Source organism: Hylobates moloch, unplaced genomic scaffold, assembly GCF_009828535.3.
Source record: "Hylobates moloch isolate HMO894 unplaced genomic scaffold, HMol_V3 SCAFFOLD_8, whole genome shotgun sequence".
NCBI lineage: Eukaryota > Metazoa > Chordata > Mammalia > Primates > Hylobatidae > Hylobates > Hylobates moloch.
This window is the reverse complement of record NW_026652283.1, coordinates 121,060,267-121,088,010: the sequence shown is the minus strand read 5'-3', so window position 1 is coordinate 121,088,010 and position 27,744 is coordinate 121,060,267. Positions and strand designations below refer to the sequence as shown.

Here is a 27,744-nt window from a genome sequence, read left to right as displayed (position 1 = left end):
AGTGAGTGCCGTATAAATGGAAGTTCATCTTAGCTGCTGAATCCCTCATTCATTCGGGGACTTCACGCAGCTGCCAAAGAGTCTGCAGCCACCTCAGGATCTGGAAGATGTCTGTTCTCCATGGTGGGCAGCCAATGCAATACCAGAACAAAGTAGTGGTCATGAGAAAAAAACCCACGTTAGATCACATCAGTGCCTGAGACGCCTTGATGTTCAAAGTGTCCTGACTGCTTCTCTCTGTGGTCAATTTCCTTGTTTCTGACATCAGCCCAGAGGCACATCAGCTGAAACAGAACCACTGGAAATGACATGACTTGAGAAAGTCTGTTCAGAAAGGCTATAATTTTTTGAAAAACAGTCGGTTTCTCCTTTTCCTAACAGGAATCAGTTTTGCTCTAATTGAGAGAAATTTTTTTTTCCCAGCATTTAAATCCCATGCACAGCAAAAAAAAAAAAAAAAAAAAAAAAAAAAAAAAAAATATTTTTTTGGAGCCTTTAAAAGGTACTTTAAACTGATAGGAGATAGCAGGGAAGCAGTAGAGAAAACTGAGTTTCAGCATGCTAACACAAAACTACATTTTTTTTTTTTTTTGAGACAGTCTCGCTCTGTCGCCCACACTAGAGCGTAGTGGCGCCATCTCGACTCACTGCAAGCTCCACCTCCCGGGTTCACGCCATCCTCCTGCCTCAGCCTCCCGAGTAGTTGGGACTACAGGCACCTGCCACCACGCCCGGCTAATTTTTTGCATTTTTAGTAGAGACGGGGTTCCACCGTGTTGGTGAGGATGGTCTCAATCTCCTGACCTTGCAATCTGCCCGCCTCGGCCTCCCAAAGCGCTGAGATTACAGGTGTAAGCCACCATGCCCGGCCCCATTTTTTTCTTTAAAAACCCACATCTGAGGGTTCCTAACCACGTGTAAAGCTTTCTCCTTTCTGCTTTTGGCCCCAAGACCTAATCACCATTGTGGTAACAGTTGATTGGGCACACATTTATTAAGCATTAACTGTTTGCCTCCCCAAATCTTTAAAAAAATGTTTTTTAACTTTAGCTTTAAAAATTTTATTATTTAAAGAAAGTAGAGACAGGATCTCACTATGTTACCTAGGCTGGTCTCAAACTCCTGGGCTCAAGTAATCCTCCCGCTTTGGCCTCCCAAAGTGTTAGGATTACAGGTGTGAGCCATCATACGCAGCTCTCCCTAAATCTTATAGCATAACCTCCTTTTGCCCTCTTTTGCATATTAAAATTGAATGAAAATATTCAGGACTTCCTGGAAAAAGCCCACTGAAGACACTTCAGAGAACTGGGGAATAAAAAGGCAACCAGATTATAAAAATACAGGCACCAACAAATGGCAACAGCTTGGTGAAAGACTGGTTTCAATCACCGATCTCAAGCAGGGCCCCACATGAACATTTGTTTGCTGGGTACAAAGAGGGCCACAACTCCTGCTCTCTGAGGGCCGCACTGGGACCCTGGGAAATTTACATAAAGGCACAAGGGCCTTTGGGCAGATTCTGGGACCTGGGCCTGAAAGTTTTGATGAGGGCAAAGGTTTCTGGAAGAGCCCTTTGCCCTGCAGACAGAGTCCCAGGCAGACAATGGTACTCACCTTGACTTTGGAGGCGGAGGAGGAGGTGAGAATGTCTCAATCCCACTTCTGTTCTTGGGGAACTCAAAGGCAAAAGAGGCCGATTTGCTCATCCCGGTCCCAACTTTGCTGTTCTGCTCAGAGGAGCCATCTGTGGGGTGGAGACGGTGCCAAGTCGTGGAGTTTGAATGGTCTGTGGGGCCATTTTTGGTCTCTCTTCCCCAGCTGTGACTCAGCAATTCCTGCTCCACCTCCTCTTCTTCCTCTATCCGGCACTGACGACTCCAGGTGCCTGCCTGGAACCTGGGCCGCCTCTGTTCCAAGGCTGCGGAGGCTGCAGGCTGGGGACACCTGGATGGGTCACTGATAGTGACACCGTTGGTCCGGCAAGGAGGAGCTGGGTCAGCAGGACCTCGGGATGGAGGCTGGGGCCCAATGCCACTGCCGCCAGAACTCCCGTCACTGAGGTCAGCCAGAGGTGACACTGGGGGCCCTCCGGCAGATGGTGACACCGGGGACCCTCCGGGACTACTCTTGGACAACTTGGGGGGAATGGCGGGCCTCTCCTTGGGCTTGCTCTCGCTGGCACTGTGAGCATGGCTTTCCCTGGAGCTCAGCCCCTGCCCAGCCGAAGTCTCCTCTTCAGCCACCTCGGAGTTCTGGCTCACAGGCCCTCGTGGCCACTGCACCCCCACTGCAGAGTCAGGGCTGCTCAGGTAGATCGTCCGATGGTCCTCTTCCGGGTGGGCTGCCATGACTGTGATGGTGGCTGACACCTGGAGAGTTGGGTCTGGGCTGTCCCGGCCCCAGCCAGATGCTGTTTTCTGGGCCCAGGCATTACCTGTCCATACCTGGCCCTGGCCTTGACCCTGGCCTTGGCCCTGGGCAGCGGCTGCATGTTCTGTCTTGGCCTGTGGCTTGGAAGGCACCGGAGCTGCCTTCTTCCTCTTGGTGCTCTCAGCATAGATGGGTTCAGGTTGTGTAGCCTCCCGGGGGTGGGCCGGGGGCTGGGGCTCCCCCGTCGGCCCAAGGCATCTGCTAGGGGTCACCCCTGGGCAGCCAGGGTCCTGCTGCTTCTCTGGGGCAGGTTCCTTCATGAGGGAGCAGTAATCACTCTCGAGGTGGGGGACGAAGGGGCTACTGGCGCCGCTGCCGCTGCCGCTACCACAAGAGAGGCCATCAGAAGAAATGGCAGCCTCCGAGGTGAGGGACGGTTTCTTGGGGCCCAGGCAGGATGGGTGGGCAGTGGGGCCCTGGCTACAGCACTCCTTGGGGAAGCTCGGGCCCCGCTTCTCCTGCTCTGCGGGCCCCGCACACTTCCCCTGCTCCCAGCACGTGGGTGAGCAGTCCCTGCCACCATGCCTGCCCCGGGAACCTGCAGTCTGGGAGGCAGCCTTGACAACAGGGCTCCCAGGGCAGCAGTCCAGGATGGAGCAGTACTCTCCACCCTCGCTGTCCCCAGAGGGCGAGCACCTTTGATCACTGTCCTCCTCCGAGGGCAGGGATTCCCGCAGGGGCCCAGGGCCCTGGTGACAGCCAGATGTGGTCCCAGCAAAGGCAGCCAGTTTCTGGCGGAAGCTCTCCTGGGGGGAGGGCCGGTCTTGATAAGGAAATGAGGGTTTTTCTTTGTGCCCAGCCTTCTCGTCCGGGAAGCTCACTGGGTGGAAGGCAATGCTCCTCTCGCCGCGGGGCTCAAGGTTGTGCAGGCCGACCATGGTGTAAGCTGGGGGACAGCGAGAATTGCCATCAGGGGAGGTAGAGGGACCAGCAGGCTTCTGTACACCTCGGAAGCTGCCCAGGTAGACGACGGGGGCATCCTCCTGCTTTGGGAGGGGGAGCTTGCCGGGGGCTCGTCTCCAGATGACCTACACACAAGCCCAACGCAAAAAGACTTATATTAGAACTTTTCATAGAAAAAAGAGAGAGAGGAAAAGTGAGAGGGAAGGGCAGTGATACTGTAGATTGTCTTCTGTAGTGCAGTGCAGGGGCACTGGGGCTGGGGACTCAGTGCACGCCCACCTTCTCATCTCCTGACGGCCCTGTGATCATTGCTGGGGCACCCGCTGAGCCATTTGTCTTCCCAGACACTGAGCTGCGCTTCCCACCCATGGATTGTAATGCTTTTGGCTTAAGTCTGTGAAGTAGGAAAAGAAAAATATAACTCTGAAAAAGAACACTTTGCCTTCTTCTTCCCTTACAACCAGCTGCTGGGTGAGAGAAGTTGTTCCACTGGATTGGAAAATGGAGCTTGGGGTTTTGTCTAATTTTTGCTTTGAGTTTGTGGGTTTTTTGATAACCCAATCACAGTGCATGCCTGAAGAAATCGAAGTCTTAAGTGTTTTTAAAACACACTGAACACACTGGAGCCAGATGCCCTGGCTCATACCTGTAATCCCAGTACGATGGGGGGCCGAGGAGGGCAGATTGCTTGAGCCCAGGAGTTCAAGACGAGCCTGGGCAACATGGCAAAATCCCATCTCTACAAAAAATACAGAAACTTGGTGGGTGTGGTGGTGTGTGCCTGTAGTCCCAGCTACTTGGGAGGTTGAGGTGGAAGGATGTCTTAAACCCAGGAGGTGGAGGTTGCAGTCACCCAAATCACGCCACCACACTCCAGCCGGGGCGACGGAGCCAGACTCTGTCTCAAAAATAAAAATAATAATAATAATAATAAAGAAAAAGAAACACATTGGGTGGGTGGGTGTGGGCAGAACAGGAGGGTGAGGGGTGGGTTCTGAACCGGATCAGGGTGAGGGGTGGTTTCTGAACTAGATAAGGGTGAGAGGTGGCTTCTGAATTGGATCTGGGCTCCCTCGCTTCTTTCTGGGCTTTGCTTCCAACTATGCCAGATGTCCTCTTTCTCCCACCTACAGCAGTGACCTCAGCCTGAGCCTGTGCAAGTGGTTGGACTCGCTGGGCTACGAGACAGAGATGTGGACTGGTCATTACCATCCCTGAAGTCACCGTTTCCTCCTCCTTCTGGTCTAAAGTCCTCCCTTACCCCCACTCTTAGAAGCAGCCTTAAAGCAGGGCCTGCCTCTGGCTTCTTTCCCAGGAGGTTCTGAGCTTAAGAGTCCCTGGCTCAGGTTGGTGAAGGATGAAGGTATTGAGAATGGCCTGGAGAATGGGTGTAACCAGCTTAGGAAAAAACAGAGCGGCCTGGAAGGGGACATCAAGTTCATTGCAACCAAACGAAATGCCTCTCCTCAGTGAAGCCTCCCCTGATTTAGAATTGACCTTAGTTTTCATATATGCTCACACAGCCTTCCTGACGTACTCACCATATTGGTCAAGAAAACTATAAGAGGCAAAGAGGTCAAACAGGTAGCAAGCAGTTCCTGGAATATGTCTTAGCCACATAGCTTCCTAAATGTGTCTAAAGACAGCAGATGCCAGCAGACCTGGGCTATGTGCCCTCTGACTTTGCAAAGATCACCTGTGGAATGAGCAGAATGGTCTAGCCTCTAGGGTGTAACTGTTTTTAGTGACCCTAGAAAAAACTGGTAAAATCCAAGCTTCAAAATTGGAAACAGGAGTACTGGCTGGGTATTAGATAATATTAAGGAATTACTGCTAATATTTTGAAGTGGGGGGCCAGGCATGGTGGTTTATGCCTATAATCCCAGCACTATGGGAGGCTGAGGCAGATGGATCACTTCAGCCTAGGAGTTCGAGACTAGGAATTTAAGACCAGCCTGGGCAACATAGCAAGATCCTATCTCCACCAAAAAAACAAAAAAACAAAAAAACAAACGAACAAAAAAAAACGCTAAATTAGCCAAGCATGGTGGCATGTACCTCTAGTCTCAGCTTCCTAGGATGCTGAGGCAGGAGGATCACTTGAGCCTGGGAGATGGAGACTGCAGTGAGCCAAGATCACAACACTGCACTCCAGCCTGAGCAACAGTGAGACTGTCTCAAAAAATTAAATTAAATTAAATTAAAATTAAAAACTAAAAAATAGGCCAGGTGCAGTGGCTCATGCCTGTAATCTCAGCACTCTAGGAGGCCGAGGCGGGTGGATCACTTGAGGTCAGGAGTTAGAGACCAGCCTAACCAACATGGTGAAACCTTGTCTCTACTAAAAATACAAAAATTAGTTGGGCATGGTGGTATGTGCCTACAGCCCCAGCTTCTTGGGACGGTGAGGCAGGAGAATAGCTTGAACCCTGGAGGTGGAAGGTGCAGTGAGCTGAGATCCAGCCTGAGTGACAGAAAAAAAAATTAGCGGTACCTCACGCCTACAATCCCAGCACTTTGGAAGGCCGAGGTGGGCACAGCACAAGGTCAAGAGATCGAGACCATCCTGGCCAACGTGGTGAAACCCATCTCTACTAAAAATACAAAAATTAGCTGGGCATGGTGGTGGGCACCTGTAATCCCAGCTACTCAGGAGGCTGAGGCAGGAGAATCGCTTGAACCAGGGAGTTGGAGGTTGTCGTGAGCCGAGATCGCACCACTACACTCCAGCCTGGATGACAGAGCAAGACTCCGTCTCAAAAAAAAAAAAAAAATTTAAGTGTGATAATGGTATTGTGGTTATGTTTTTCATAAAGACTTTATCTTTGAAAGGTATATATTGAAATGATGTGATATCTGGGGTTTGCTTTAAAATCACAGGGAAGAGGGGTCAGTGTGGGGGAGGTGAAATAAGATTGGTTATGAGTTGATGGTTGCTGAAGTTCATATTGAAATGTATTGGGTGCATGCAATTCACTTTGCAATTACTGCTACTTGTGTATATATTTAAAATGATCAACTAAGAAAATTTAAAAGTTTTTTAAAAAATATCTTCATTTTCTGTCTGCCCTACACAGTCTGCAAATCACAGGAGGAAATTCTGGCGGCCAGGATTAATGGTTCTTAGCCTAAAGGGACAGAGAAAAAGGAGAGCAGCTACAGCGAATCCCAGGCAGGAGCCATCTCAGGGCAAACTGACAGGAAGCCATCCTGCAGGTTTCTTGCTGGAACAGCCCTCCCTGGCTGCCAGCCAGTCACCAAGTGTTCAAACAGGAGCAGCCCCTGTAAAAATACCACGAGTGTTAGTCAGCCTCACCTGCGAGACTTCGGCACTCAGGTTGGCCTCTGTCCACACATCAGAGGCCTCGGAGCTCATCATGGTGGGCTTCACGGCAATTGTGGGCTTGGAGTAAGGTGAGCTGTTCACACCTTCATCTTCCAGGCGGCAGTTCTCAGACCTGGGAGGCAGGCGCGGTGGAGGGGGCAGGCTGCCCGCTCTGGGCTGGGGAGGGCCGGCCACCAGCTGGTGGTCGCTCCGCAGGCAGAAGCAGTTCTTGCAGGACCCGGGTTTCCAGATGTGCTCCACAAAGTCACTGCACGCAGACATTTTCGGGCTCTCGGGGTTCAGGCGGAGGGTCTGGTGCATCTTGAGCCGACAGGGTGCTGGTTCATCTTGCTCCCGGCTCTCTTGCGTGGTCTTGTGGGATTCAGAGGTGGGTCACAGAGCGGCTTCCTAGAAAGGCAGGACACTTTCCTGATTAGAGATTTGCCATGTCAGACAATGGGTGCATTATCAATTAGAGTCTCATTATTTGATCAGGGAGGAGAAGGTGGAGAAAAAGGTAAGGATTAGGATCCCATTTATTTTGGGACCCTTACCCATTTGTCACAAGGCTCTCAAACATTCTCTGGTGGTGTGGCCTTATCAGAAGCTGTAAAAACTAAACATAGCCTTGTTGCTTTAAAAGAGTATATAAAAGACATTTCAGTCCTCTAAAATCCTGGGTGGGGAGTGCCCTAAAATCCTTGGAGGTTTGGGGCAGTTATGGGAAGAAAACACATAGGGTTTAAGATGAGAAGCCAGTACCTCATCCATGTATTCCCTGACATTGGGGGCCTAGAGTCTGGGACGGTGACCCAGAGAAACAAGAACTGTCAAGTAGTACAACAAATAAAAACAATGGCTTTTGGAAAATAATTTTTGACCAAGAACTGTGTGAGAGGGGAGGCAGGTTTAGGCCCTGAAAGGTGCATTGTAATCCACACTTACAACCAGGTGGAGAAAGGAATGGTTGGGAAAGGGGAGAAGTAGGGTGCTGGCCTGTCCTCTAGACCTTATGGAGAGGTCTGGCATCTTGAGAAATATCCCTTGCTTAATATACATTACTTGACCCTGTGCTGCTGACGTCCACAATGCTGGGTGTTATAGGCCAAAGGGGCAAACCAGTAGCAAGACAAACTCATGGTCAAAGGTGGCTGGATAGATGGTAAGAGAGAGAAGAGATTAACGAAGAGCTATTTCCCAGTGATGGCTCTGGAGAGAAGGCGATTGGCTTGCTCCAAAAATTCATTGCTTCTGAGAGTAAAACTGCAAGTGACAGTTTGCACCATGGTCCCTTGTAAATTCACCACTGAGAAGGAGCTCAAAGGGTTCCAGCCATTAACCAATTACCTTGAAATCATTCCATCAGGCAGCTGTTGTCCCAATTTTACAGGTGAGGAAACTACGGCAAAAACAAGAACTTGGACCAGCCCATAGACACAGAGAGTTTGTCCATTCTAGAAACAGAAGCCAACTTTGCAGGCGGCTCCTCACCGCAGTGGTGATCTGCGCGTTGCTCCTGGCTCTCCTTAGCCTATTTCAAATAAACTGACTTCCCATAAGGAGAATGTTCAAGAGAAAAATCTTCCTTAAGAACATAAGGTGAACAGGTTCTCATCAAATAGGGAGCATTTTGCCTTAGGGTTTTCTCTCCACTTTCCTCCCATAAGGATCTGCCTGAAGTTTGATAATCTCTAAACTGTCAACAGGACTAAACAGGTGGAATGAGCCGGGTACCCCAAAAATCATTCCAGAGTGTTTGTGGGAAGTGCTCTCTCTTATCTCCACACTCATAGACAGGGGTGTTCATTCAACAAGTGCTGACGCTACATGTGCCTCTTTTCCCTCCAAAGTGAAAAATGGGTTGGGGCTGGGCACAGTGGCTCACACCTATAATCCCAGCACTTTGGGAGGCCAAGGTGGGTGGATCACCTGAGGTCAGGAGTTCGAGGCCAGCCTGACCAACATAGAGAAACCTGTCTCTACTAAAAATACAAAATTAGCTGGGCGTGGTGGCGCATGCCTGTAATCCCAGCTACTCAGGAGGCTGAGGCAGTAGCATTGCTTGAACCCAGGAGGCAGAAGTCACGGTGAGCTAAGATTGCGCCATTGCACACCAGCCTGGACAACAAGAGTGAAACTCCATCTCAAAAAAAAAATAGGTCGGGAGTGGTGGCTCACACCTATAATCCCACCACTTTGGGAGGCTGAGGCAGCAGAATCGCTTGAGCCCAGGAGTTTAAGACCAGCCTGGGCAACACAGAGACACTCTGTCTTTACAAAAATAATTATTAAAAAAAAATTATCCAGGTGTACGTGTGCGTGCCTGTGGTCCCAGCTACTTGGGGACCACAGGAGGATTGCCTGAGCCCAGGAGGTCAAGGCTGCAGTGAGCCATGATCACACCACTGCACTCCAGCCTGGGTGACAAGAGTGAGACCCTGTCTAAAAACCAAAAAAAAAAGTTAAGAATAAAGCCTACTGCATCTTTAAGCTAAATAAATCCTCTGAAACAAAAGTATCTTTTAGCAATCATTGTTAGGGTCTCACAGGTCCTTTTCTTTAAGAAGACTGCTAGCTAGGTTCTTCTCCTCCAAATACGCCCAAGTAGCAGGTTCCTTCTTTGCCAAGTTCTCCAGAAGAGGTCACTGGGCTTCAACAAGCAGAGGAAACAGCCAGGTTTTGTCTTTCTCTTATAATCTCAGGCCACAGAGAAATGTAGGCTTGCTGCTAAGTTTTGGGAGGGGGAAAAAGCAGAGGAAGTATTCCAGCCTTCAGGAATAGGCAGTAGGTCCCTTCGTGGGACGCTCATGGGTGAAGACTGCCTACACCTTCTAGGCCACAGAAAGGACACTGTCCAGCCCACCTCCACTGCAGGCAGATGCTCCCATGCCTGCTCCGTGGGATGGAGGAAGACAGCCTGGAAACCAGCTCTGTGTGGGCTATGCAAGTTCCCACAGTTCCCCCTGACACTGGGCTATCTGAGGAGGTGGGTGCCCAACCACTTCCTCAGGGGCTACCACAGATTCACAAAGCAGCGGTTTTGCTTGGCGACATGTTGCCTCCTCAACAGGCAAGTAAGAACACAAACTTGTTTTTGGGGAAGGGGTGACATTGGTATCAGAGGCCCTACTGTCTAAGATTCCCCAACCTTTGCACAGCCCTGGGAGTGTGAAAGGATCTAGATTGCCAGCATGGGGGAAGTTTCCTTGAGAATGTCTCATCAGTTTACGAGCAGTCTTTGCTCCCACCCTCAGCTCTGAAATCCTTGGATGTTTAGACAGGCAACTTTCATCACAGGACTGCCTGGGATGGACCCAAAGATTTTTAAAGGGAAGTCATTGAATAAGAAAAGAACAAATGAAGCCCTGGGCTTCCCACTGTCATTGAGTCACTGCATCCTGTTAAAACTGGTTTCTCAGTCGCAGCATACAGAATTTACCACCGCGTGCAGCCAAAAAAAAAGACTCTTCCTGTTGCACTCCTGTGCCTGGAATTATCTCCTATTTGTTTTAAGTAAAAGATGGTGAGAAACACAAGTGGCACCCACAAAGCCTTGCCTTGCCTTGCCTGGTGCAGCAGTGCCAGCTCTCCACAGCATGGGGAAGGCACTTCCCAACCCACATTCCTTACCTCTGAGGGGAGGCAGCCCCCAGAATTATGCAAATCCCCCATTTCAGTAGGAGGCTGCAGTGTCAGATTAGAAAAAAGAGCTCAGCATTCTTTCTGATGCAAGTCATGAAAAAAATGTCTTTGCCTCTGCAAACTTCTGCACTAGATTTGTGGCTACAGTTTGCAAGACTGAAGCTGTCAGATACACTCCCACCCCCTTTCGAAAAAGAATCTGAAGAATCAAGGTGGCCAGATCCTTACGATTAAATATTTTGGCCCAAAATACCCCCTCAGACTTATATCAGAAGTTGCTTATGCCTTATCCTGAAGCGACAGAATTGCAGAAAACATTCACCTAAAATTTTTTCCTGTATGTTACAGTTAAATTAATGCAACGCCAGAAAAAGGAAAGAAATATGTGTGGAAAGTGTCTGAACTTCAGCACACTCCACTGGCCAGGGTTGACCAGGCAGAAAGGAGAAAGTGACAACTTTACCACCCGCTAGCCCCCTACCTCCCTACTCACACAGAGGGTAAATTATGATATTCACCCAACTTTTCCTTTTCTTTTTTCTTCCTCCAGTGCTGGAGGAAAGAAGATCTCAGAGGGAGGAAGGCAGTTTTGCACCCACTACAGTCGAAACAAACCAGACCTCAGGAAAGCAAAATAACTGCGGAATTCCCTAGGGTTTCCTGTCAAATTTCCTTCTCAGAAAGGGACGGGGAGAGGAGTTGTTACGGATAGTTCAGGCCAGTGATCAGGAAAGCCTTCTGAACCTGACTCCGAACTGAATGCATCGCAAAACTCCTCGCCCCTAGACCACTGGGCTTTGCTATCGGCTCTGCAAAACCATGTGCAGGGCGAGCTTACCTGAGAGAAACGCACAGACCGTGAGCTGGCGCTCACCTCTGCGAATGCCCGGCCGCCTCCATGCCCAGCAGAGGATTCTATGTTCTAAGTGTGTGTGTCCCCGGATACCAGCAAAGGTTAAGAACGTGCTCACAGCATGCGTTTCAGAGGGCTCAGCCAGGGCTCAGGGAAAAGGGCATCATCTCGTTGCCTCTGGAGCCCCGCTGCTGCATAACTGGGAGCTACCCTGGACCCCCAAACCATCTCCCCCGGGTCCTGGTCCCAGCAGCCAAGCGGCCTTCCGTCTCTGCCCCTTGACAATACTCTGGCGGTGGAAAGCAGTCCTCAAAGCGCTTCAGCCTCCGGCCGCAAACAGAGCAGCAAGACCAGAGAAACCATCCTAACAGTCGGTCCTCCCTTCTGGAACTCGTAGGAAAGTTTCCCCGTTTTAAAGGGCGCGATTCTCGAATGAATCAAAAACACCCTCCAGCTTCTCGGTCCTCCCGGCCAGGCGCCTCCCTGCACCTTCGGGCACCACCCCGGGCTCACGCGGCCCTGGCGCTGCCCACTCCCCGAGCGGCCGCCTGTCCCCCGGGGGGTCGCCCGCTCGGCGATTGCAGCGCCGCTCCAAAGCTCCCCTCTGCGATCACGCTCGCCAGACAAAAAGAGGCCGAGTTTGGACAGCGCGTCGCGGGCTCACCTCGGGGCTGCGCTCCCCCGGCCCCTCCTTCGGTCTCCGAGCCGCCAGCCGCCGGGCCGGAGCATTGTTCGCTGAAGGTCTGCGCGCTGTGCGTGCCCGGCCGCGGGCGGCTGCCGTCTGCCTGGGCCCGGCGGCCGGGTGGCAGCTGCAAGCGCGGCTCCGCCCCCTCCGCCTCCGGTGACGCCGCCCGCCCGAGCTCCCGCCGCACCTCCGCAGTCCCTGCCGCCGCCCGGCCCCGCCTGGCCCGCGCGCCCCGCCGCCCGGCTCGCGCCTGCCGCTCCCACCGGGCGGTCTCCTACCCCCAGGGCCCTGACTCCTCGAAAGTCTCCACGCCCCGGGCCTCCCTCTCTTGCCCACCCTCCCGCCCCGGACCGGCAGGCTCCGCCCCCAGCCCCAGACTTGGCGCGGGCTGACCCTCGAGCCCAGCACCCGTTTGCACCCCCTCCTCAGTGGGGACCCTGCACAGCCCTGCAGGGGCGAGCTCTGGCGTTGCAATCCTCCTTTTGCCATCATGCGTGTATAGGTGCCCGGCATCACTTCATCCAGCTGGCCCTGCGGGACCCTGGGAAGAGAGGGAAAAGGAAGGGGAAACGAGGAAGTGAGGGGTCGGGAGTGGAATACAGGTCAGGGTCCGAGGCGGGCTCTGAAAGCCACGTGAGCACAGCGAGCTCTCCCTACTCCTGGGAAGAGGGTGGCGCCGGCAGGAGCAGGGCTGGGAGTCCCGGTGGTGGATTCCAGGTTCCGCTCAGTCCCTGGACTGCAGGCCTCTGGCAAACAATCTTTGAACTTTAGTTTTCTGGATGTAGAATGCAAGCGTTGCACTGCAGGGAGCTGGCCTTCTACCATGCTGGGACATCCAAGTCTTCCGCAGGCCAGTAATACACCTGTGTGTATACCGTTTCCAGTGAGTCATTCACTGAGATAGAACGAGTTCGAGATAGTCCTCGGGCTAAAAAATCTTTTAACTGGGAGTATAATAGCTTAAGACCCAGTCAGTCCTGTAGCTTGACCTGGGTGTTTACTCGGGGAGCCAGAGCTACGGTCACCTCCCAGGGCCATGCCAGGTGGGTAGAATTCAGTGAAATGGAACAGGAAGAGGACACCCCTCCCCCAAAAAACACGACACCTGCGGCTTCTCAAAAAACACAACACCTGCGGCTTCTCTCGCCCTCTACCCCCTCCCCAGAAAGGCAGTTTATTGTGACTCCAATGTAGGTCCTCTGCCAGTCAGCCTGCGAGCCCCCACCCTCACCCCCAGATCCCTGGCTCTCCTCTTTGCTGCTGTGGGTGTGGACAGAGAGGGAAGATGTGTATTTGAGGTTTGGCTTCTGTGTGAGGAAAGGGAAAAAAGGATCCAGGGAATTATTCCTCATGTTCCAGTGACACCCATGCCTCCTAAGAGGATAGAATCTAGGGAAAGCTGTAGAGGGATGGGAATGCAATTGACATTCCTTCAGGACCTACCTAGCGCTAAGCAATCCTATGAGGAGAGCATCATTATCCCCATTCTACAGATAAGAAAACTGAGGCTCATGGGGCCTCACAATTTGCCGGGGTTCCTCAGCTGAAAAGTAGTAGTACTAAGATTGGAACCAAAGGCTGTCTGACTTCGCTGGTAGGCAAGTCTACTCTGACACTCCGCCCTCGCCAAGTGCAGGTAGTCCAGCCCTATTTTTCTCTCTTCCCTAAGTGAAGAGAAATCATTTGAACAAATACTGGCTGGGCACGGTGGCTCACACCTGTAATCCCAGCATTTTGGGAGGCCGAGGCTAGCAGATCACCTGAGGTCAGGAGTTCAAGACCAGCCTGGGCAACATAGTGAAACCTCATCTCTACTAAAAATACAAAAATTAGTCGAGTGTGGTGGTGGGTGCCTGTAATCCTGGCTACTCGGGATGCTGAGGCAGGAGACTTGCTTGAGCCCGGGAGGTGGAGGTTGCAGTGAGCTGAGATTGCGCCACTACACTCCAGCTTGGGTAACAGAGCAAGACCCTGTCTCGGAAAAAAAAAAAGGAAGGAAAACTTTGGTTACAGTTCGTGAGCATCCAACACAGCTGAAGGATCCAGACCCTACCAAGACTCAAGAGGGGAAGATGTTGATTAAACATGTAGGTACGAAGTGGTCTGCACTGGAGAAATACAAAAATGACTTCAAAAAGTGTGCAATTCGTTTACAACGGGAGAAGGCAAACTAAGATGTTTGAGAAGTTCCTGGTTCTCAGAATTCAGGCTAAATGTTTCACTTCTTTCCTCTGTAAGAGAGACACTGACCTCACAGAATAAAGGCCATACTGAACATATAAAAGAGGCACTTACTTTTGCACTTTATTTTCTTCTCTTAGTACCTAACTTATTCTCTCTTTTTTTTTTTTCTGAAACAGTGTTTTTTTTGTTTGTTTGTTTGTTTGTTTGTTTTTTGAGACGGAGTCTTGCTCTGTCCCCCAGGCTGGAGTGCAGTGGCGTGATCTCGGCTCACTGCAAACTCTGCCTCCCGGGTTCACGCCATTCTCCTGCCTCAGCCTCCCGAGTAGCTGGGACTACAGGCGCCCGCCACCACGCCCGGCTAATTTTTTGTATTTTTAGTAGAGACGGGGTTTCACCATGTTAGCCACGATGGTCTCGATCTCCTGACCTTGTGATCCGCCCGCCTTGGCCTCCCAAAGCGCTGGGATTATAGGCTTGAGCCACCGAGCCCGGCCCAGAGTTCTGTCTTTTGATCAGACTGGAGTGAAGTGACAAGATCTTGGCTCACTGCAGCCTCCACTCCCCAGGTTCAAGCCATTCTCCTGCCTCAGCCTCCTGAGTAGCTGGTATTGCAGGCGCCCACCACCATGCCCTGCTAATTTTTCTATTTTTTAGTAGAGACGGTGTTTCACCATGTTGGGCCAGGCTGGTCTTGAACTCCTGACCTCAAGTGATCTGCCTGCCTCAGCCTCCCAAAGTGCTAGGATTACAGGTGTGAGCCACCACGCCTGGCCCCTAATTTATTCGTAATACATGAACAGGCTAGAGAGCATAATTATAAGAGAAAGCCATAATGCGGCAAGACTTGTAGTTCTGTGGCATGGGGCAGTACTTGAAGGGTTAATTCAGTGTGTCTACAAAATAAACTGTGTTCTCAAGTGGTTTGCTGTGCTCACACAAAGTAAGCGCATTATACTGTGGTTGCTGACATATAATGTGCATCTTTTTAAAAGCCAGCAACATGGCCATAGAGACGGCTTCATCTTGCCTAATGAAAAGAATCAAGAAACACTTCAAAGGAGTCACTGAGATGCACATAAAATACCCACACTCTTAGGTAGTGCTCTATCAGCGACTGTTAAGTATATTATATCCTCAGTCAAGCTACGGTAAGCTCATGCATTTTCATAAAGAATTCTTGCTTGAACCTCCAAACTGTACCCTGCAATGCAGTGTAATTTGTGTAGACACAGCATCCTGCTTCTAGCTACTTATCAGTCCATTTTTATGACACTTTTAACTGCAGGGCGTGGGCTCCCTGATACAGACCAGACCTTGAAGAAGAGCAATTCCTCGTCAGAGTTTTAGTCCAGCAGCACCATTCTGTACAAGAGCAGTTATATTTCAGGAAATTGGGACAAGAGGTCAAGGCTGGGAGAGTGCTTTGGGGTGAGTAAAGTAAGGTAGTTTGGAATTAGGCAAAATGGCAGGATTAGGAAGGGCATGCCATTAAATCATACTGGAAAAATACAAGCTGGGGTATTCGAGAGGGATCAGAGAGTATGAAGATTGAGCCGAAGAAATCCCACACATGTTATCTCCTCAGTCAGAGAATACATCTCAAATAATAGAGACATGCATCTCACCTAAAAGTGAGAAAGATGTTTAGTTTTCTCAATGAATACGTATTGAGTGCCTTCTACTTATAAGCACTGCATGAGGTCCTACTGGGAAAAGAAAGACGAGTAAGAGCCAAGAAAAATAAGCTCTATGAGAGGAAGATAAGCCGGGGCAGTGGGGGTTCAAGGGAGAAACAGACAGAAGAAACACAGAAAGTGGCTTTATAGAGGAGGGGAGCTTTAGAAGATGAGAACGATTTCAATCTGTGGACGATGGGGACTTTCCAGACTGAGACAATGGTATCTGCAAAGGAATGGACGTGGGAGAGGCGGAAGACTTTTCAGAGGTTTTGCATTCTAGCCTGGCTGGATCATGGTTATTGGAGACAGGCCTGGAAACTGAGTGTGGCACTAGAAGGGAAGAACTTGGTTTCCAGGTGAGCCATCAAGAAAGTGTTGACATTTCCGAGCAGCAGAATGACATCACGAAGGCAGTTTTTCATTAGCTTTCTCTGGATCTTGTATCCCAGATGGATTAGGAAGTGGGAGAAGAGATTGGAGACGAGGAGTCTGGCTTTGCGTTCCTATCCCTGGTCCAGATGGCAGTTGATGTGTTTTGATAAGGGACATGGCAAGGGAAACAGAAAGAATGATGCTGTGTGTGGTTTTGAGAGACTTGAAGAGGGAGAAATGGGGATTGGTTGCTTCGCGGATTCACTGTGAGCAATAACCTATTAACGAATAAAGCCTTACGTTATGGAGCACCTACTCAGCATCACGCCCTGTGTGCTCAATGACGTACCGGACTTTTCTCATGTAAGCCTTGCAGAAACACTGGAGTAGGTGCTATTACTGAGGGAGAGGAAGGAATCAAAGGTGATCAGCAGCGTTTTAGCCCCTAGAGAGCGGTAGAATGATGGTATCATTATTACAGACAGGAAAGTGACTGAATTCAGTTTGTGGTCTGTTGGGTTGGAAGTGTGTAGCCACCATTCGGTGAATGAAGTCATCCTGCCAGAAGTGGTGTTTGGAGCCCCCAGAACAAACGAAGGGGTTGGAGGAGTATTGTGAAGAAGGCACAAAAGAGATAGGAGGAGGTGAAGAATTGGGGGACCCAGGAATACAGAAGAGGCCATGAGAAAATAAAGAAGCATGACCCCTTCCCTTCCAGACCTTTTAAAATGCAGAGCAGTCTAAAGAGAGATCTCTTGTGGAGGACAAAAAGGAAAGAGATGTTATCACGGAAATTCCAGGTTCCAGTTAATTGCATGAGCCAGGGAGTGTCTGAGACAAGCTTAAGCTCTTAGTGACTTTGTTTATAGTAACAGGAGGTTCTAAAGGACCCCATGGAAGAAAGGAATTAGATGGGAGGAAAAATGGAATGGATAAGGTAGGCTGGATAGGGATGCTGATAGAAAAAAGGGGTATTTTGGCCAGGTGCAGTGGCTCATGTCTGGAATCCCAGGACTTTGGGAGGTCAAGGTGGGAGGGTTGCTTGAACTCAGGAGTTCAAGACCAGCCTGGTCAACACGGTGAGACCCTGTCTCTATTAAATTAAAAAATTAGCCAGATATGGTAGCGTGTGCCTATAGTCCCAGCTATTCAGTAAGCTGAAGCAGGAGAGTTGTTTGAGCCTGGGAGGTTGAGGCTGCAGTGAGCTATGATTGCGCCTCTGTACTGCACCCTGGGCAAGGGTGAGACACTGACTCCAAAAAGAAAAACAAAACAAAACAAAATAAAAGGGAGTATTTCACAACGGGAAAGGTAAGGTAATTGCAGATGGGAGAGGTTGGTGCCCTGGACGTCCTGAGCATCTGCTCCAGGCTTGAAAGCTAAGCCTGCCCTAGTGGCAATTTGGGTCCCAAAACCACCATGGAGAGGACTGGGTAGGGAGGGAAGGAAAAACATCTTTCAAAAACTTGCTGTGATGAGCCCTTCTAGCTTCCTTCTGTCCTGCTAGGAGATAACAGTCTCAGCAAGCCAGTTAGAGCTTGGTCTAGCAAACGCACACAGCCCCATTCCTCTCTTTCCTCTCAGACTGATAACCGGCTCTTTCATTTGCCACCCCAAAGCTATCTCTTTCTTCTCTGAGGTGTGGAAATTCACATATCTTATCAGTTAATCCCTGTCCTGTGATTATGGAATCACATCCTCATGTCCCACCTTTTTTAAGAAAAACATATCAACATATCCAACGTCCCATTCTTCTCACACGTTAATTCTAGGCAGCACTACACAAGATAAAACATTCTAAATAATTTATAGTATCATATTCCAAGCACTGAATAGATTTTTTTTGCCCAAACTGAAAGCTATTATTTAAATAATGACTGCAGATGTCAGAATCTCAAACCACACAGGACTGAGAGCCAAAGGTTCAAGGTTGTTATGATCTTTCTTTTGTGCTCAAGCACCACAGAGCACAGATGTCAGTGGTAAAGAAGAAAAACACTTTTTTCCCCTTTTGTATATGTATTAATCTGTTCTCACGCTGCTAATAAAGATGTACCTGAGACTGGGTGATTTATAAAGGAGAGGTTTCAGGGACTCACAGTTCCGCATGGGGCTGGGGAGGCCTCACAATCATGGCAGAAGGCAAATGAGGAGAGAAGTTACATCTTACATGGCGACAGGCAAAAAGAGCTTGTGTAGGAAACTCCCCTTTATAAAACCATCAGGGCCAGGCACGGTGGCTCATGCGTATAATCCCAGCACTTTGGGAGGCTGAGGCAGGTGGATCACTTGAGGTCAGGAGTTCGAGACCAGCCTGGCCAACATGGTGAAACCCCATCTCTACTAAAAATACAAAAATTAGCCAGGATTGTGTTGGGTGCCTGTAATCCCACCTACTCAGGAGGCTGAGACAGGAGAATCGCTTGAACCTGGGAGGCAGAGGTTGCAGTGAGCCAAGATGGTGCCACTCCATTCCAGCCTGGGTGACAGAGCAAGACTCCATCTGAAAAAAAAAAAAAAAAAAAAAACCATGAGATCTCATGAGACTTACTATCATGAGAACAGCATGAAAAAGACCCACCCCCGTAATTCAATTACCTCCCACTGGGTGCCTCATGTGGAATGACATGTGGAAATTATGGGAGCTACAATTCAAGATGAGATTTGGATGGGAACACAGCCAACCTATATCAATATATAACCATAGGTAGGTGTGCATTTAGTGACAGATACATTATTAAGTTTTTGCAAATGTTGTTTTTTCAAAATGTTACTGTTATGGGCTAAATTGTGTGGCTCCCCCTACCTAACCCCCCAGAAAAGATATGTTGAAGTCCTAACCCCCAGTGCTACAGAATGTGACCTTCTTAGAATTAGGGTCTTAACAGATGTAATCAAGTTGAAATGAGGTCATTAGGGTGGGCCCTAATCCAGTGATTGGTGTTCATCTGTAGAGAGAGATGGAGACAGCCATGTGAGGGGAGTGATGCAGGTACAAGCCAAGGAGCACCAAGAACTGCCAGCAAACACCAAAAGCTAGGAGAGGCAAGGAAGGCTTCTCCTCTAGGGTCAGCAAAGAGAGCCTGGCCCTGCTGACACATTGATTTGGGACTTCTAGTCCCCAGAACTCTAAGATAATTTCTCTTGTTTTAAGCCATGTAGTTTTTGGTACATTGATATGGTAGCCCTAAAAAACTAATAAAGGGGGCTGGGCGTAGTGGTTCATGTCTATAATTTCAGTGCTTTGTGAGGCTGAAGCAGGTGGATTGCTTGAGTCCATGAGTTTGAGAGCAGCCTGGGCAACATGGTGAAACCCCATCTCTACCAAAAATACAAAAAAAATTAGCCAGGCATGGTGGCACTGCCTGTGGTCCCAGCTACTTGGTAGGCTGAGGTGGGAGGATCACTTGAGCCAGGGAGGTGGAGGCTGCAGAGAGCTGAGAAGGTGGAGGTTGCAGGGAGCTGAGATCGTGCCACTGCACTCCGGCCTGGAAAATAGAGTGAGACCTTGTTTAAAAAAACAAAACAAAACAAAACAAAAAACCTAGCAAAGGAGAAAAGGTACTAAAATTAAAGTATGCCGGCCAGGTGCAGTGGCTGACGCCTGTAATCCCAGCACTTTGGTAGGCCAAGGCAGGCAGGTCACGAGGTCAGGAGATCAAGACCATCCTGGCTAAAACGGCGAAACCCCCGTCTCTACTAAAAATACAAAAAATTAGCTGGGCATGGAGGCAGGCGCCTGTAGTCCCACCCACTCGGGAAGCTGAGGCAGGAGAATGGTATGAACCTGGGAGGCGGAGCTTGCAGTGAGCCGAGATCGCACCTCTGCACTCCAGCCTGGGTGACAGAGCGAGACTCCTTCTCAAAAAAAAAAAAAAATTTAAAGTATGCCAATGATTGATATACACTAATGCTCTTAGTTAGAAAGTTAATATTTTTCCAAAAATCAACTCATAAGAAAGTGGCATACAGGAGACATGTTAGTGGCTGCTATGGGTGGAATGCCAGGCAGTTCACTACAGTAGGAAAGTGGGATATCCCTTTATCGTCTCTACAGGAGCTTTGATCTGGCCTAAAAGGAGAATGGTCATCCTTTCATCTACAGCTCCCTCCTCCTCAAATGTTAGGGTCTATGGTCAGGAGAAAGGGCTGGTTCCTTAGCTGAATGGGCACGTGAATGATTAGAAACTCCACCTCTACTTTCAGATAGTGTGGAGCGAGACATAGCTCAAAGCCCATCAAGAGACAACTCTTGGTCCACAAACACTTCTAGAGACACTTCTAGAGACGCACTGATGGATGGGGGAAACATTAGGGATCATCCAGGTCTGATCCTTTACTTTCTTTTTTTTAAATTTTAATTTAAATTTTTTTGAGATGGAGTCTCACTGTGTCACCCAGGCTGGAGTGCAGTGGCGTGATCTTGACTCACTACAATCTCTGCCTCCCAGGTTCAAGTGATTCTCTTGCTTCAGTCTCCTGAGTAGCTGGGATTACAGGCTCCCACCACCACTCCCAGCTAATTTTTGTATTTTCTTTTTAGTGGAGATGGGGGTTTTGCCATGTTGGCCAGACTGGTCTCGAACTCCTGACCTCAGGTGATCTGCCTGCCTTGGTCTCCCAAAGTGCTAGGATTACAGACATGAGCCACGGAGCCAGGCCCTGATCCTTCACCTTCACTACAAATGTTCTTCTGAGCTTTCAAGGTTGTTTGGTTTTAATATGAACTCAGCAATGAGTTAAGAATATGAAAATGAGAAATATTTAGGGAATTAATTCATGACTCCCACTGCTTGGCTTTCTGACTGAGCTGAGGTCAGAGTCTAAAAGAAGCAAAGTATTTCACATTAGGAAGGGTCCCAAAGGGAAAAACTAATCCATCTGAAGACTCTGTTCAGTTTACCCAAAGAAAACCTCTCCAGGGTACAGCCATTTTGGAAAAACAGTTTGACAGTTTCATAAAGGTTAAACATAAATTTGTGGTCTGACCCAGCAGCCCCACTCCTAGGTATCTACCTAAGATAAATGAAAACATGTCCACACCAAGACTTGCACACAAATATTCATGCCGCATTATTTATAATAGCCAAAGAATGGAAGCAACCCAAATGTCCATCAATTGGTGAATGAATAAAAAATATGTGATGTAGCCATACAATGGAATACTATTCAGAAATAAAAAATAATGAAATACTGATCCATGCTACAGAATGGATAAGCCTCAAAAGCCTTATGCTAAGTGAAAGAAGCCAGACATGGCCAGGCGTGGTGGCTCAAGCCTGTAATCCCAGCATTTTGGGAGGCCAGGGCGGGCGGATCACCTGAGGTCAGGAATTCGAGACCAGTCTGACCAACATGGAGAAACTCCATCTCTACTAAAAATACAAAATTAGTCGGGCGTGGTGGCTCATGCCTGTAATCCCAGCTACTTGGGAGGCTGAGGCAGGAGAATCACTTGAACCCAGGAGGCAGAGGTCACGGTGAGCTGAGATCCCACCATTGTACTGCAGCCTGGGCAACAAGAGCGACACTTCATCTAAAAAAAAGAAAAAAACAAACAAAAAAAGAAAGAAAAAGAAGCCAGACACAAAAGGCTACTTATGGTATTATTCCATCTGTATGAAATATCCAGAAAAGACAAATCTAGAAAGTAGAGTAGTGGTTTCCTACGGCTGGGGGTGGTAAAGGGATTTGGGGCTGGAGATGAACACAAAGCATCCTACTGCAGAATAGAAATGTCCTAAAACTGGATTGTGACAATGATTACAGAACTTGACAAACTTACTAAAAAGTATTGAACTGTACACTCAAAATTGAACTTTATACGTAAATTATATTTCAATAACACTGTTTGTAAGAACAGAGAGAATGCAGCCAGGTGCCGTGACTCATGCCTGTAATCCCAGCACTTTGGGAATCTGAGGTGGGAGGATCGCTTGCGCCCATCCTGGGCAACATGGCGAAACCCCGTCTCTACAAAAAAATACTAAAATTAGCCTGGTGTGGTGGTGCTCACCTATAGTCCCAGCTACTTGGGAGGCTGAGGTGGGAGGATTGCTTGAGCCCAGCTGCAGGGAGCCCTGATCATAACACTGTACTCCAGCCTGGGGTGACCGTGGAAAGAAAAGAAAAGAAAAGGAAAAAGAAAAGAAAAGGAAAAAGGAAAGAAAAGAAAAGAGAAGAGGAAACGAAGGAGGGGAGGAGAAGGGAGGGGAGGGAGGGAGAGAGGGAGGGAGGAAGGAAGGAAGGAACGAAGGAAGGAAGAAAGGAAGGAGGAAAGGAAGGAAGGAAGAAAGGAAGGGAGGGAAAGGAATATTATTCATGCTTAATATGCTACAACATGGATGAACCTCAAGAATATTATGCCAACTGAAATAAGTCAATCACAAAAGGACACATACTGTATAATTCCATGTACAGGAAGGACCTAGAGTAGACAAACGTATAGAGAGAGAATGTTGGTAGCCAGAGGCTGGAGGAGAGGTGAGTGGGGAGTTCATGTTTAGTGGGTGCAGAACTGTAGTTCGGGAAGATAAGTATTTGGGTGATGGTTGCAAGAAAATGTGCATGTACTAATGAATGCGCCAATGTACTGTGCACTTAAATGGTTAAAATGATGAATTTTATTATGTTATATACACATGCGCACAGACACACAAAATTACAATTAGTTACAATTGTAGTTAATATAATTAAACTATAATTGTAGAGAGAGAGGCCACATTGTTACATTGTTTCTGTCAGTAAACTAAAGTTCAGGCCTATTGTGCTTGATAAACCATGGATGAAAACTTGTCACATGTTTTCTTGTGGCTCAACAGTCCCATCCCTGAATGTTGCTTTTCCCTCTGTCCTTCTGGAGGCAGCTGTGTATTTTCGGTTGTACTAGGTGAGTAGGCTTCAGTCCGTCCTGACCTCTGGGTGGTGTTTGTTGACTTCTACAAGAAGGCTTCTGTGTGATGATACCTCTGAGACCTAAATGTGCCAAAATCCAGCTGTGAAAATGTCATGACGTGGACCATCTCTTAGGGTGTTTTACTTGCAAAGGTAAACCGATGCTCTAAATCAAGTTTTCCTGAGGTCTGCCTGTTTGGTGGCAGGAAAAGGAAAGTTTCTATTTATCTAAAAAGAATGTGTCATTTGCCGTTTTTAATAGTTTTATAAACCTGTTGAAAAATAGTGTTTCTTTGACCTATTCATCCTTGAAATAGAGTGGCCTTCTCTCTTTCCCTTTTTTTTTCCTTATGGTTCTTGTAATAAATATAGCCATAAAAGGATTTTTTTTTTTTTTTTTTTTTTTTAGGAAAAGTGTCTCTCTTTTTTCCCCCAGGGCATGCGGTGGGGCGGGCTCAGCTCACTGCAACCTCCACTTCTGGGGCTCAAGCGATTCTTGTGCCTCAGCCTCCTGAGTAGCTGGAACTACAGGCACATGCCACACACCCAGCTAATTTTTTGTATTTTAGTATAGACGGGGGTTTCACCATTTTGCCCAGGGTGGTCTCGAACTCATGAGCTCAGGTGATCCACCCGCTTTGCCTCCCAAAGTGCTGGGATTGCAGGCCATGGAAGGATTTTAAGACACTCTTTTGGACTCTTAGAGCATTTTACTAATAAAAAGCATTGAGGAAATCCCATTTTGATACAACACAAGTAACCCTGGGAAAACTTATTTCTCTGCATAGTACACCACACGGTAAAACCCCCCAAAAGACATGATTTGCTTCCTCTTGTTGAGTTTCTGAGAGCACTAATTCGGTCATGAGACAGATGTCTGATTTCCGCCTGGGGTGGAGTGGGACGAGGTGATAGAGGGGAGCAAATAAACCTCCCTTCTAGGGCTTGTGGATATGTGCAGCCTTCCTTCAATTTCAGATCCACAGTACGTGATTGACATAGATTAGTCATGACCTACCTATGCCAACCCCAGAGCCTTCTACAAACACTGGCTCTTATTAGCAAATTACTTCTCCCCCAGTCATGGCGCATAGAATTAACATTCTCATTTTGCATCTCAGGAAATTGAGGCGGGGAGGACTAATAGAGTCAAACCAGTCAGTTATCAAATATAGAAGATTGGAAGAAAGTGACTTATTTGTCTTCCAGATCCCCTGTTGAAACTCTCTAAAGGCACTGCACGGTGTCACCACTGTTGGACTTTGTTTGGTCAGAGGATGATCTTCTTGTGGATTTGTATTCATAACTGGTCCTGATGGGGAAGCCATACAGTAATGGCCATACATTATCATATGGCCACACCATACAATAATGGTGGCTGAGAGGCTTCCGGAGGGACACTTGGTAGCATGTCCAGTGGTCACAGAACGTAGCAGGGTCAACAAGTTTTGTAGCCACCAATGAATGGGAGGAGGGGGCGCCATGCCGAGGAAGGAGGAGGGGAGCCAAACTTGGACTAATTTCCTGGAGAGCCACAGGCCTTGTTAAGGAGTCTTTAGGATAATAGCTCTTTTGATTGGCTGTTGGTTTTTTTTCTCTTTTAGAAGTAGTAGTAGTGGTTGGCTGGGAGAGAGTTATGGAGAAAGCTGGGTAGGAAGGTGGTCAAAAGACACGTGATGGGGGGCTGATTAACAAGCAGGCTTTGTAAGCTGGGCTGCAAGAACACCTGCAGCTCTTGCAGACAGGCTTGCCCAGTAGGGGTTGTTTGAATGAGAAAACAGCTTCCAAAAAGATGTAGCACAAGAGCATAAAAGGAAAAGAAAAATGTGCATTTGTGAGACGAGCGAATGGTAGAGTTTTATCTTGGGATTCTCCTTTAAATGACTTTCATTATCTAATATTCTCAACCCTAGGTCAGCATCACAAGATGCATGAAAGAGGACTCATCGCCAGGGCATGGAGCTGGTGTTTTGATCAAAATAGAATTCGCTTTCAGACATGTATTCACTAATCTCCTTTCTTTTAAATAAATAAATAAACAAAACAAACACAAAATCTCTTCCAGCTCAGCTGACTAAGTCCTAGTGGGGATGACAGCAACATTCACTTGCAAGATCCCACAGAGCTAGTGTCCAAAATGAAAATAAATGTGACTTTTCATGTCAAGGCATAGTGTTGCTTTGTTTGCAATTCAGTTAAAGAACAGGCATTACAGTGCTATTGTGCTACAAGAGATGCACATCTTTTGGGCTCTAACACGGCAAAATCTTTGCTTGACAGATTGGCATCAGTATCTTAAGAGAGCCAGAAGGGCACAGTTTTTGGTTTCCAAGGAGCTAGGTTTGGGTGGGGTGGAAGTGAGGGAGCAAAGAAAAAAAATCCCCGTACCTCCCATGGTCAATCAGCTTAGACCAGATCTATTCCAGATGGCTATGTCTCATATTCATGGATATTTCCCACAGCTAATAGAGCCTTGGTAAACAGCAGTTGTGTGATCAATTTATATATATTAAATTCCCACTGAGATAGCTAAGTTCCCAGATAAGGTGAACACTTGAATTTGATTTCAGCAGGACTTGGAAGGAATTAGGCAAGGGTATCATCACTGTCACCTCCTTTGAAATGCCTTCCTGACTATGGAAGCTGAGTTGGATGCTTTTCCTGTCTGTCTTTCTTTCTCTTTCTTTCTTCCTTCCTTTCTTTCTTTCTTTCTTTCTTTCTTTCTTTCTTTCTTTCTTTCTTTCTTTCTTTCTTCTTTCTCTCTTTTTCTTTTTTTCTTTCTTTCTCTCTCTCTTTCCTTCCTTCCTTCTCTCCCTCCCTCCCTCTCTTTCTTTCTTTCTTTCTTTTTCTTTCTTTCTTTCTTTCTCTTTCTTTCTTTCTCTCTCCCTCTCTCCTTCTCCCCCTTCTCCCCTTCTGTCCTCTCCTTCTCTCCTCCACCCATTGTCCCTTTCTCTCTCTTCCTCTCTTTCTTTCTCTCTCTCCTTTCTTTCTTTCCTTTCCTTTCTCTCCCTCCCCTTCTCCCGTTTCTTCCCTTCTCTCCCTCTCTCCTTCCCCTTTTCCCCTTCTCCCCTCCTCTCTCTCTTTCTTGTCTTTCTCTGTTGCCCAGGTTGGAGTGCAGTGGTACAATCACGATTCAGTGCAACCCCAACCTGCTGGCCTCGGTGAATCTCCCACCTTAGCCTCCCAAGGAGCTAGGACTACAGGCGTACAACATCGCATTTGGATAATTTTTAAATTTTTTTTGGAAGAGACGAGATTTCATTATGTTGCAGAAGCTGGTCTTGAACTCCTGGGCTTAAGCGATCTGCTAGCCTCGGCCTCCCAAAGTGCTGGGATTACAAGCATGAGCCACCACACCTGGCCGGCTGATTTTTCTTGGTGCTGTCGTTAGCTTCAGTTTCCTTTTATGTAAAATGCAGTTAGTGACACCGTCCTTAGAGGGTTGTTTTGGAAGTTACATAAGCCAAGTTATAGTAAAGTGCCCAGTTCAGAACCTGGCCTATCCTGTGCTCTCAATAAATGATGGTGTTACGGCATTCATCAGAAAGTGAAATCCATTCCTTCACTCACCAGCAGCCTTTGATCCAGGAAACACCTTGTGCCAGGCTCTGCGCAAAGCCCCGAAGATGCTGCGACAAGCCCAACAGATATGCTTCCTGACTTTCTGAATGGGACAGCATAGCAAGAGGTAGGGACACAGCCAGATGCCCCCGTGCATTTCTTTTTTGTTTTTGTTTTGTTGTGTTTTGAGATGGAGTCTCACTCTGTCTCCCAGGCTGGAGTGTAATGGCGCGATCTTGGCCCACTGCAACCTCTGCCTCCCAGGTTCAAGCCATTCTCCTGCCTCACCCTCCCAAGTAGCTGGAATCACAGGCGTGCGCCTCCACGCCCAGCTAATTTTTGTATTTTTAGTAGAGACGGGGTTTCACCATGTTGGCTAGGCTGGTCTCGATCTCCTGACCTCATGTGATCCGCTGGCCTCGGCCTCCCAAAGTGCTAGGATTACAGGCATGAGTTGCTGCGCCCGGCCACTCATGCATTTCTGATGACACATTGTAACAGGTGCTCTGAAAGGCCTGTATACTATAAGGTCATAGAGCAGGGGGCTTTGCATTCTAGGGAGTCAAGGCAGTTTTCCCTATCAGTGGACATCGGAGCTGAGATTCCAAAGATCAGGGTTGACCCCTTGGCAGATGAGACATGGGAAAGAGGCAGAAAATGGGCAAGGGTATCTGGTCTGTTATTTAATTTCACACTCCTAGAGGATCAAAATATTGGTGGCTGTGAACTTGAACTGAATTCCAGTGCTTTTTCTAGTATGCGAGTAGCTATTCTCTGGCATGACAGGGACGGGTTTGGAGGGGACACAGACAATGCCAGGGAGAAAGTTAGGGGTCTGTGGGGAGGACACATGGCTGGAGGATTGTGGAGGTAAGTAGGAAGATGCCAGTGGAATACTGGAGCGAAGTGGCCAAGGAGCACAGGGCTGAATTCTGTCCCTGCCTAGCATTCCTATTTTACAGATGAAACAAAGAAACAAAAAAACCAAAAACGGGTTCACAAAGACTGCGTATTTACCCAAGATATATACACCCAGTAGGTGGTGAAACTTAGACTAAAATCTAGGCCTTTTTATTCTAGGTCTCTTGACTATACCACATGGCTGGTCTGTAAAACGGAAAGCTTTAAGAAAACAACTGCTGGCCGGGTGCGGTGGCTCACGCCTGTAATCCCAACACTTTGGGAGGCCGAGGCTGGTGGATCACCTGAAGTTGGG

General features: G+C 48.3%; 1 protein-coding gene across 2 annotated transcripts in view; it reads right to left on the bottom strand.

Moving 5' to 3' along the window:
- The window catches only part of PRAG1 (PEAK1 related, kinase-activating pseudokinase 1), a 78,676-nt gene extending 66,671 nt beyond the window's left edge, over positions 1–12,005 (bottom strand). The window contains exons 1-3 of one of the 2 annotated variants that reach the window (XM_032162508.2): positions 11,818–12,005; positions 6,650–7,066; positions 1,615–3,458 (exon numbers count right to left, since the gene is read on the bottom strand). In XM_032162508.2, the coding sequence (XP_032018399.1) occupies positions 1,615–3,458; positions 6,650–6,979 (2,174 nt within the window). In that variant the 5' untranslated portion in view covers positions 6,980–7,066; positions 11,818–12,005. Of the gene's footprint in view, positions 1–1,614; positions 3,459–6,649; positions 7,067–11,138; positions 11,743–11,817 lie in introns of those variants that run through there. The other variant, XM_032162509.2, reaches the window with a different exon arrangement.
- Between the last annotated feature and the right edge of the window lie 15,739 nt (positions 12,006–27,744).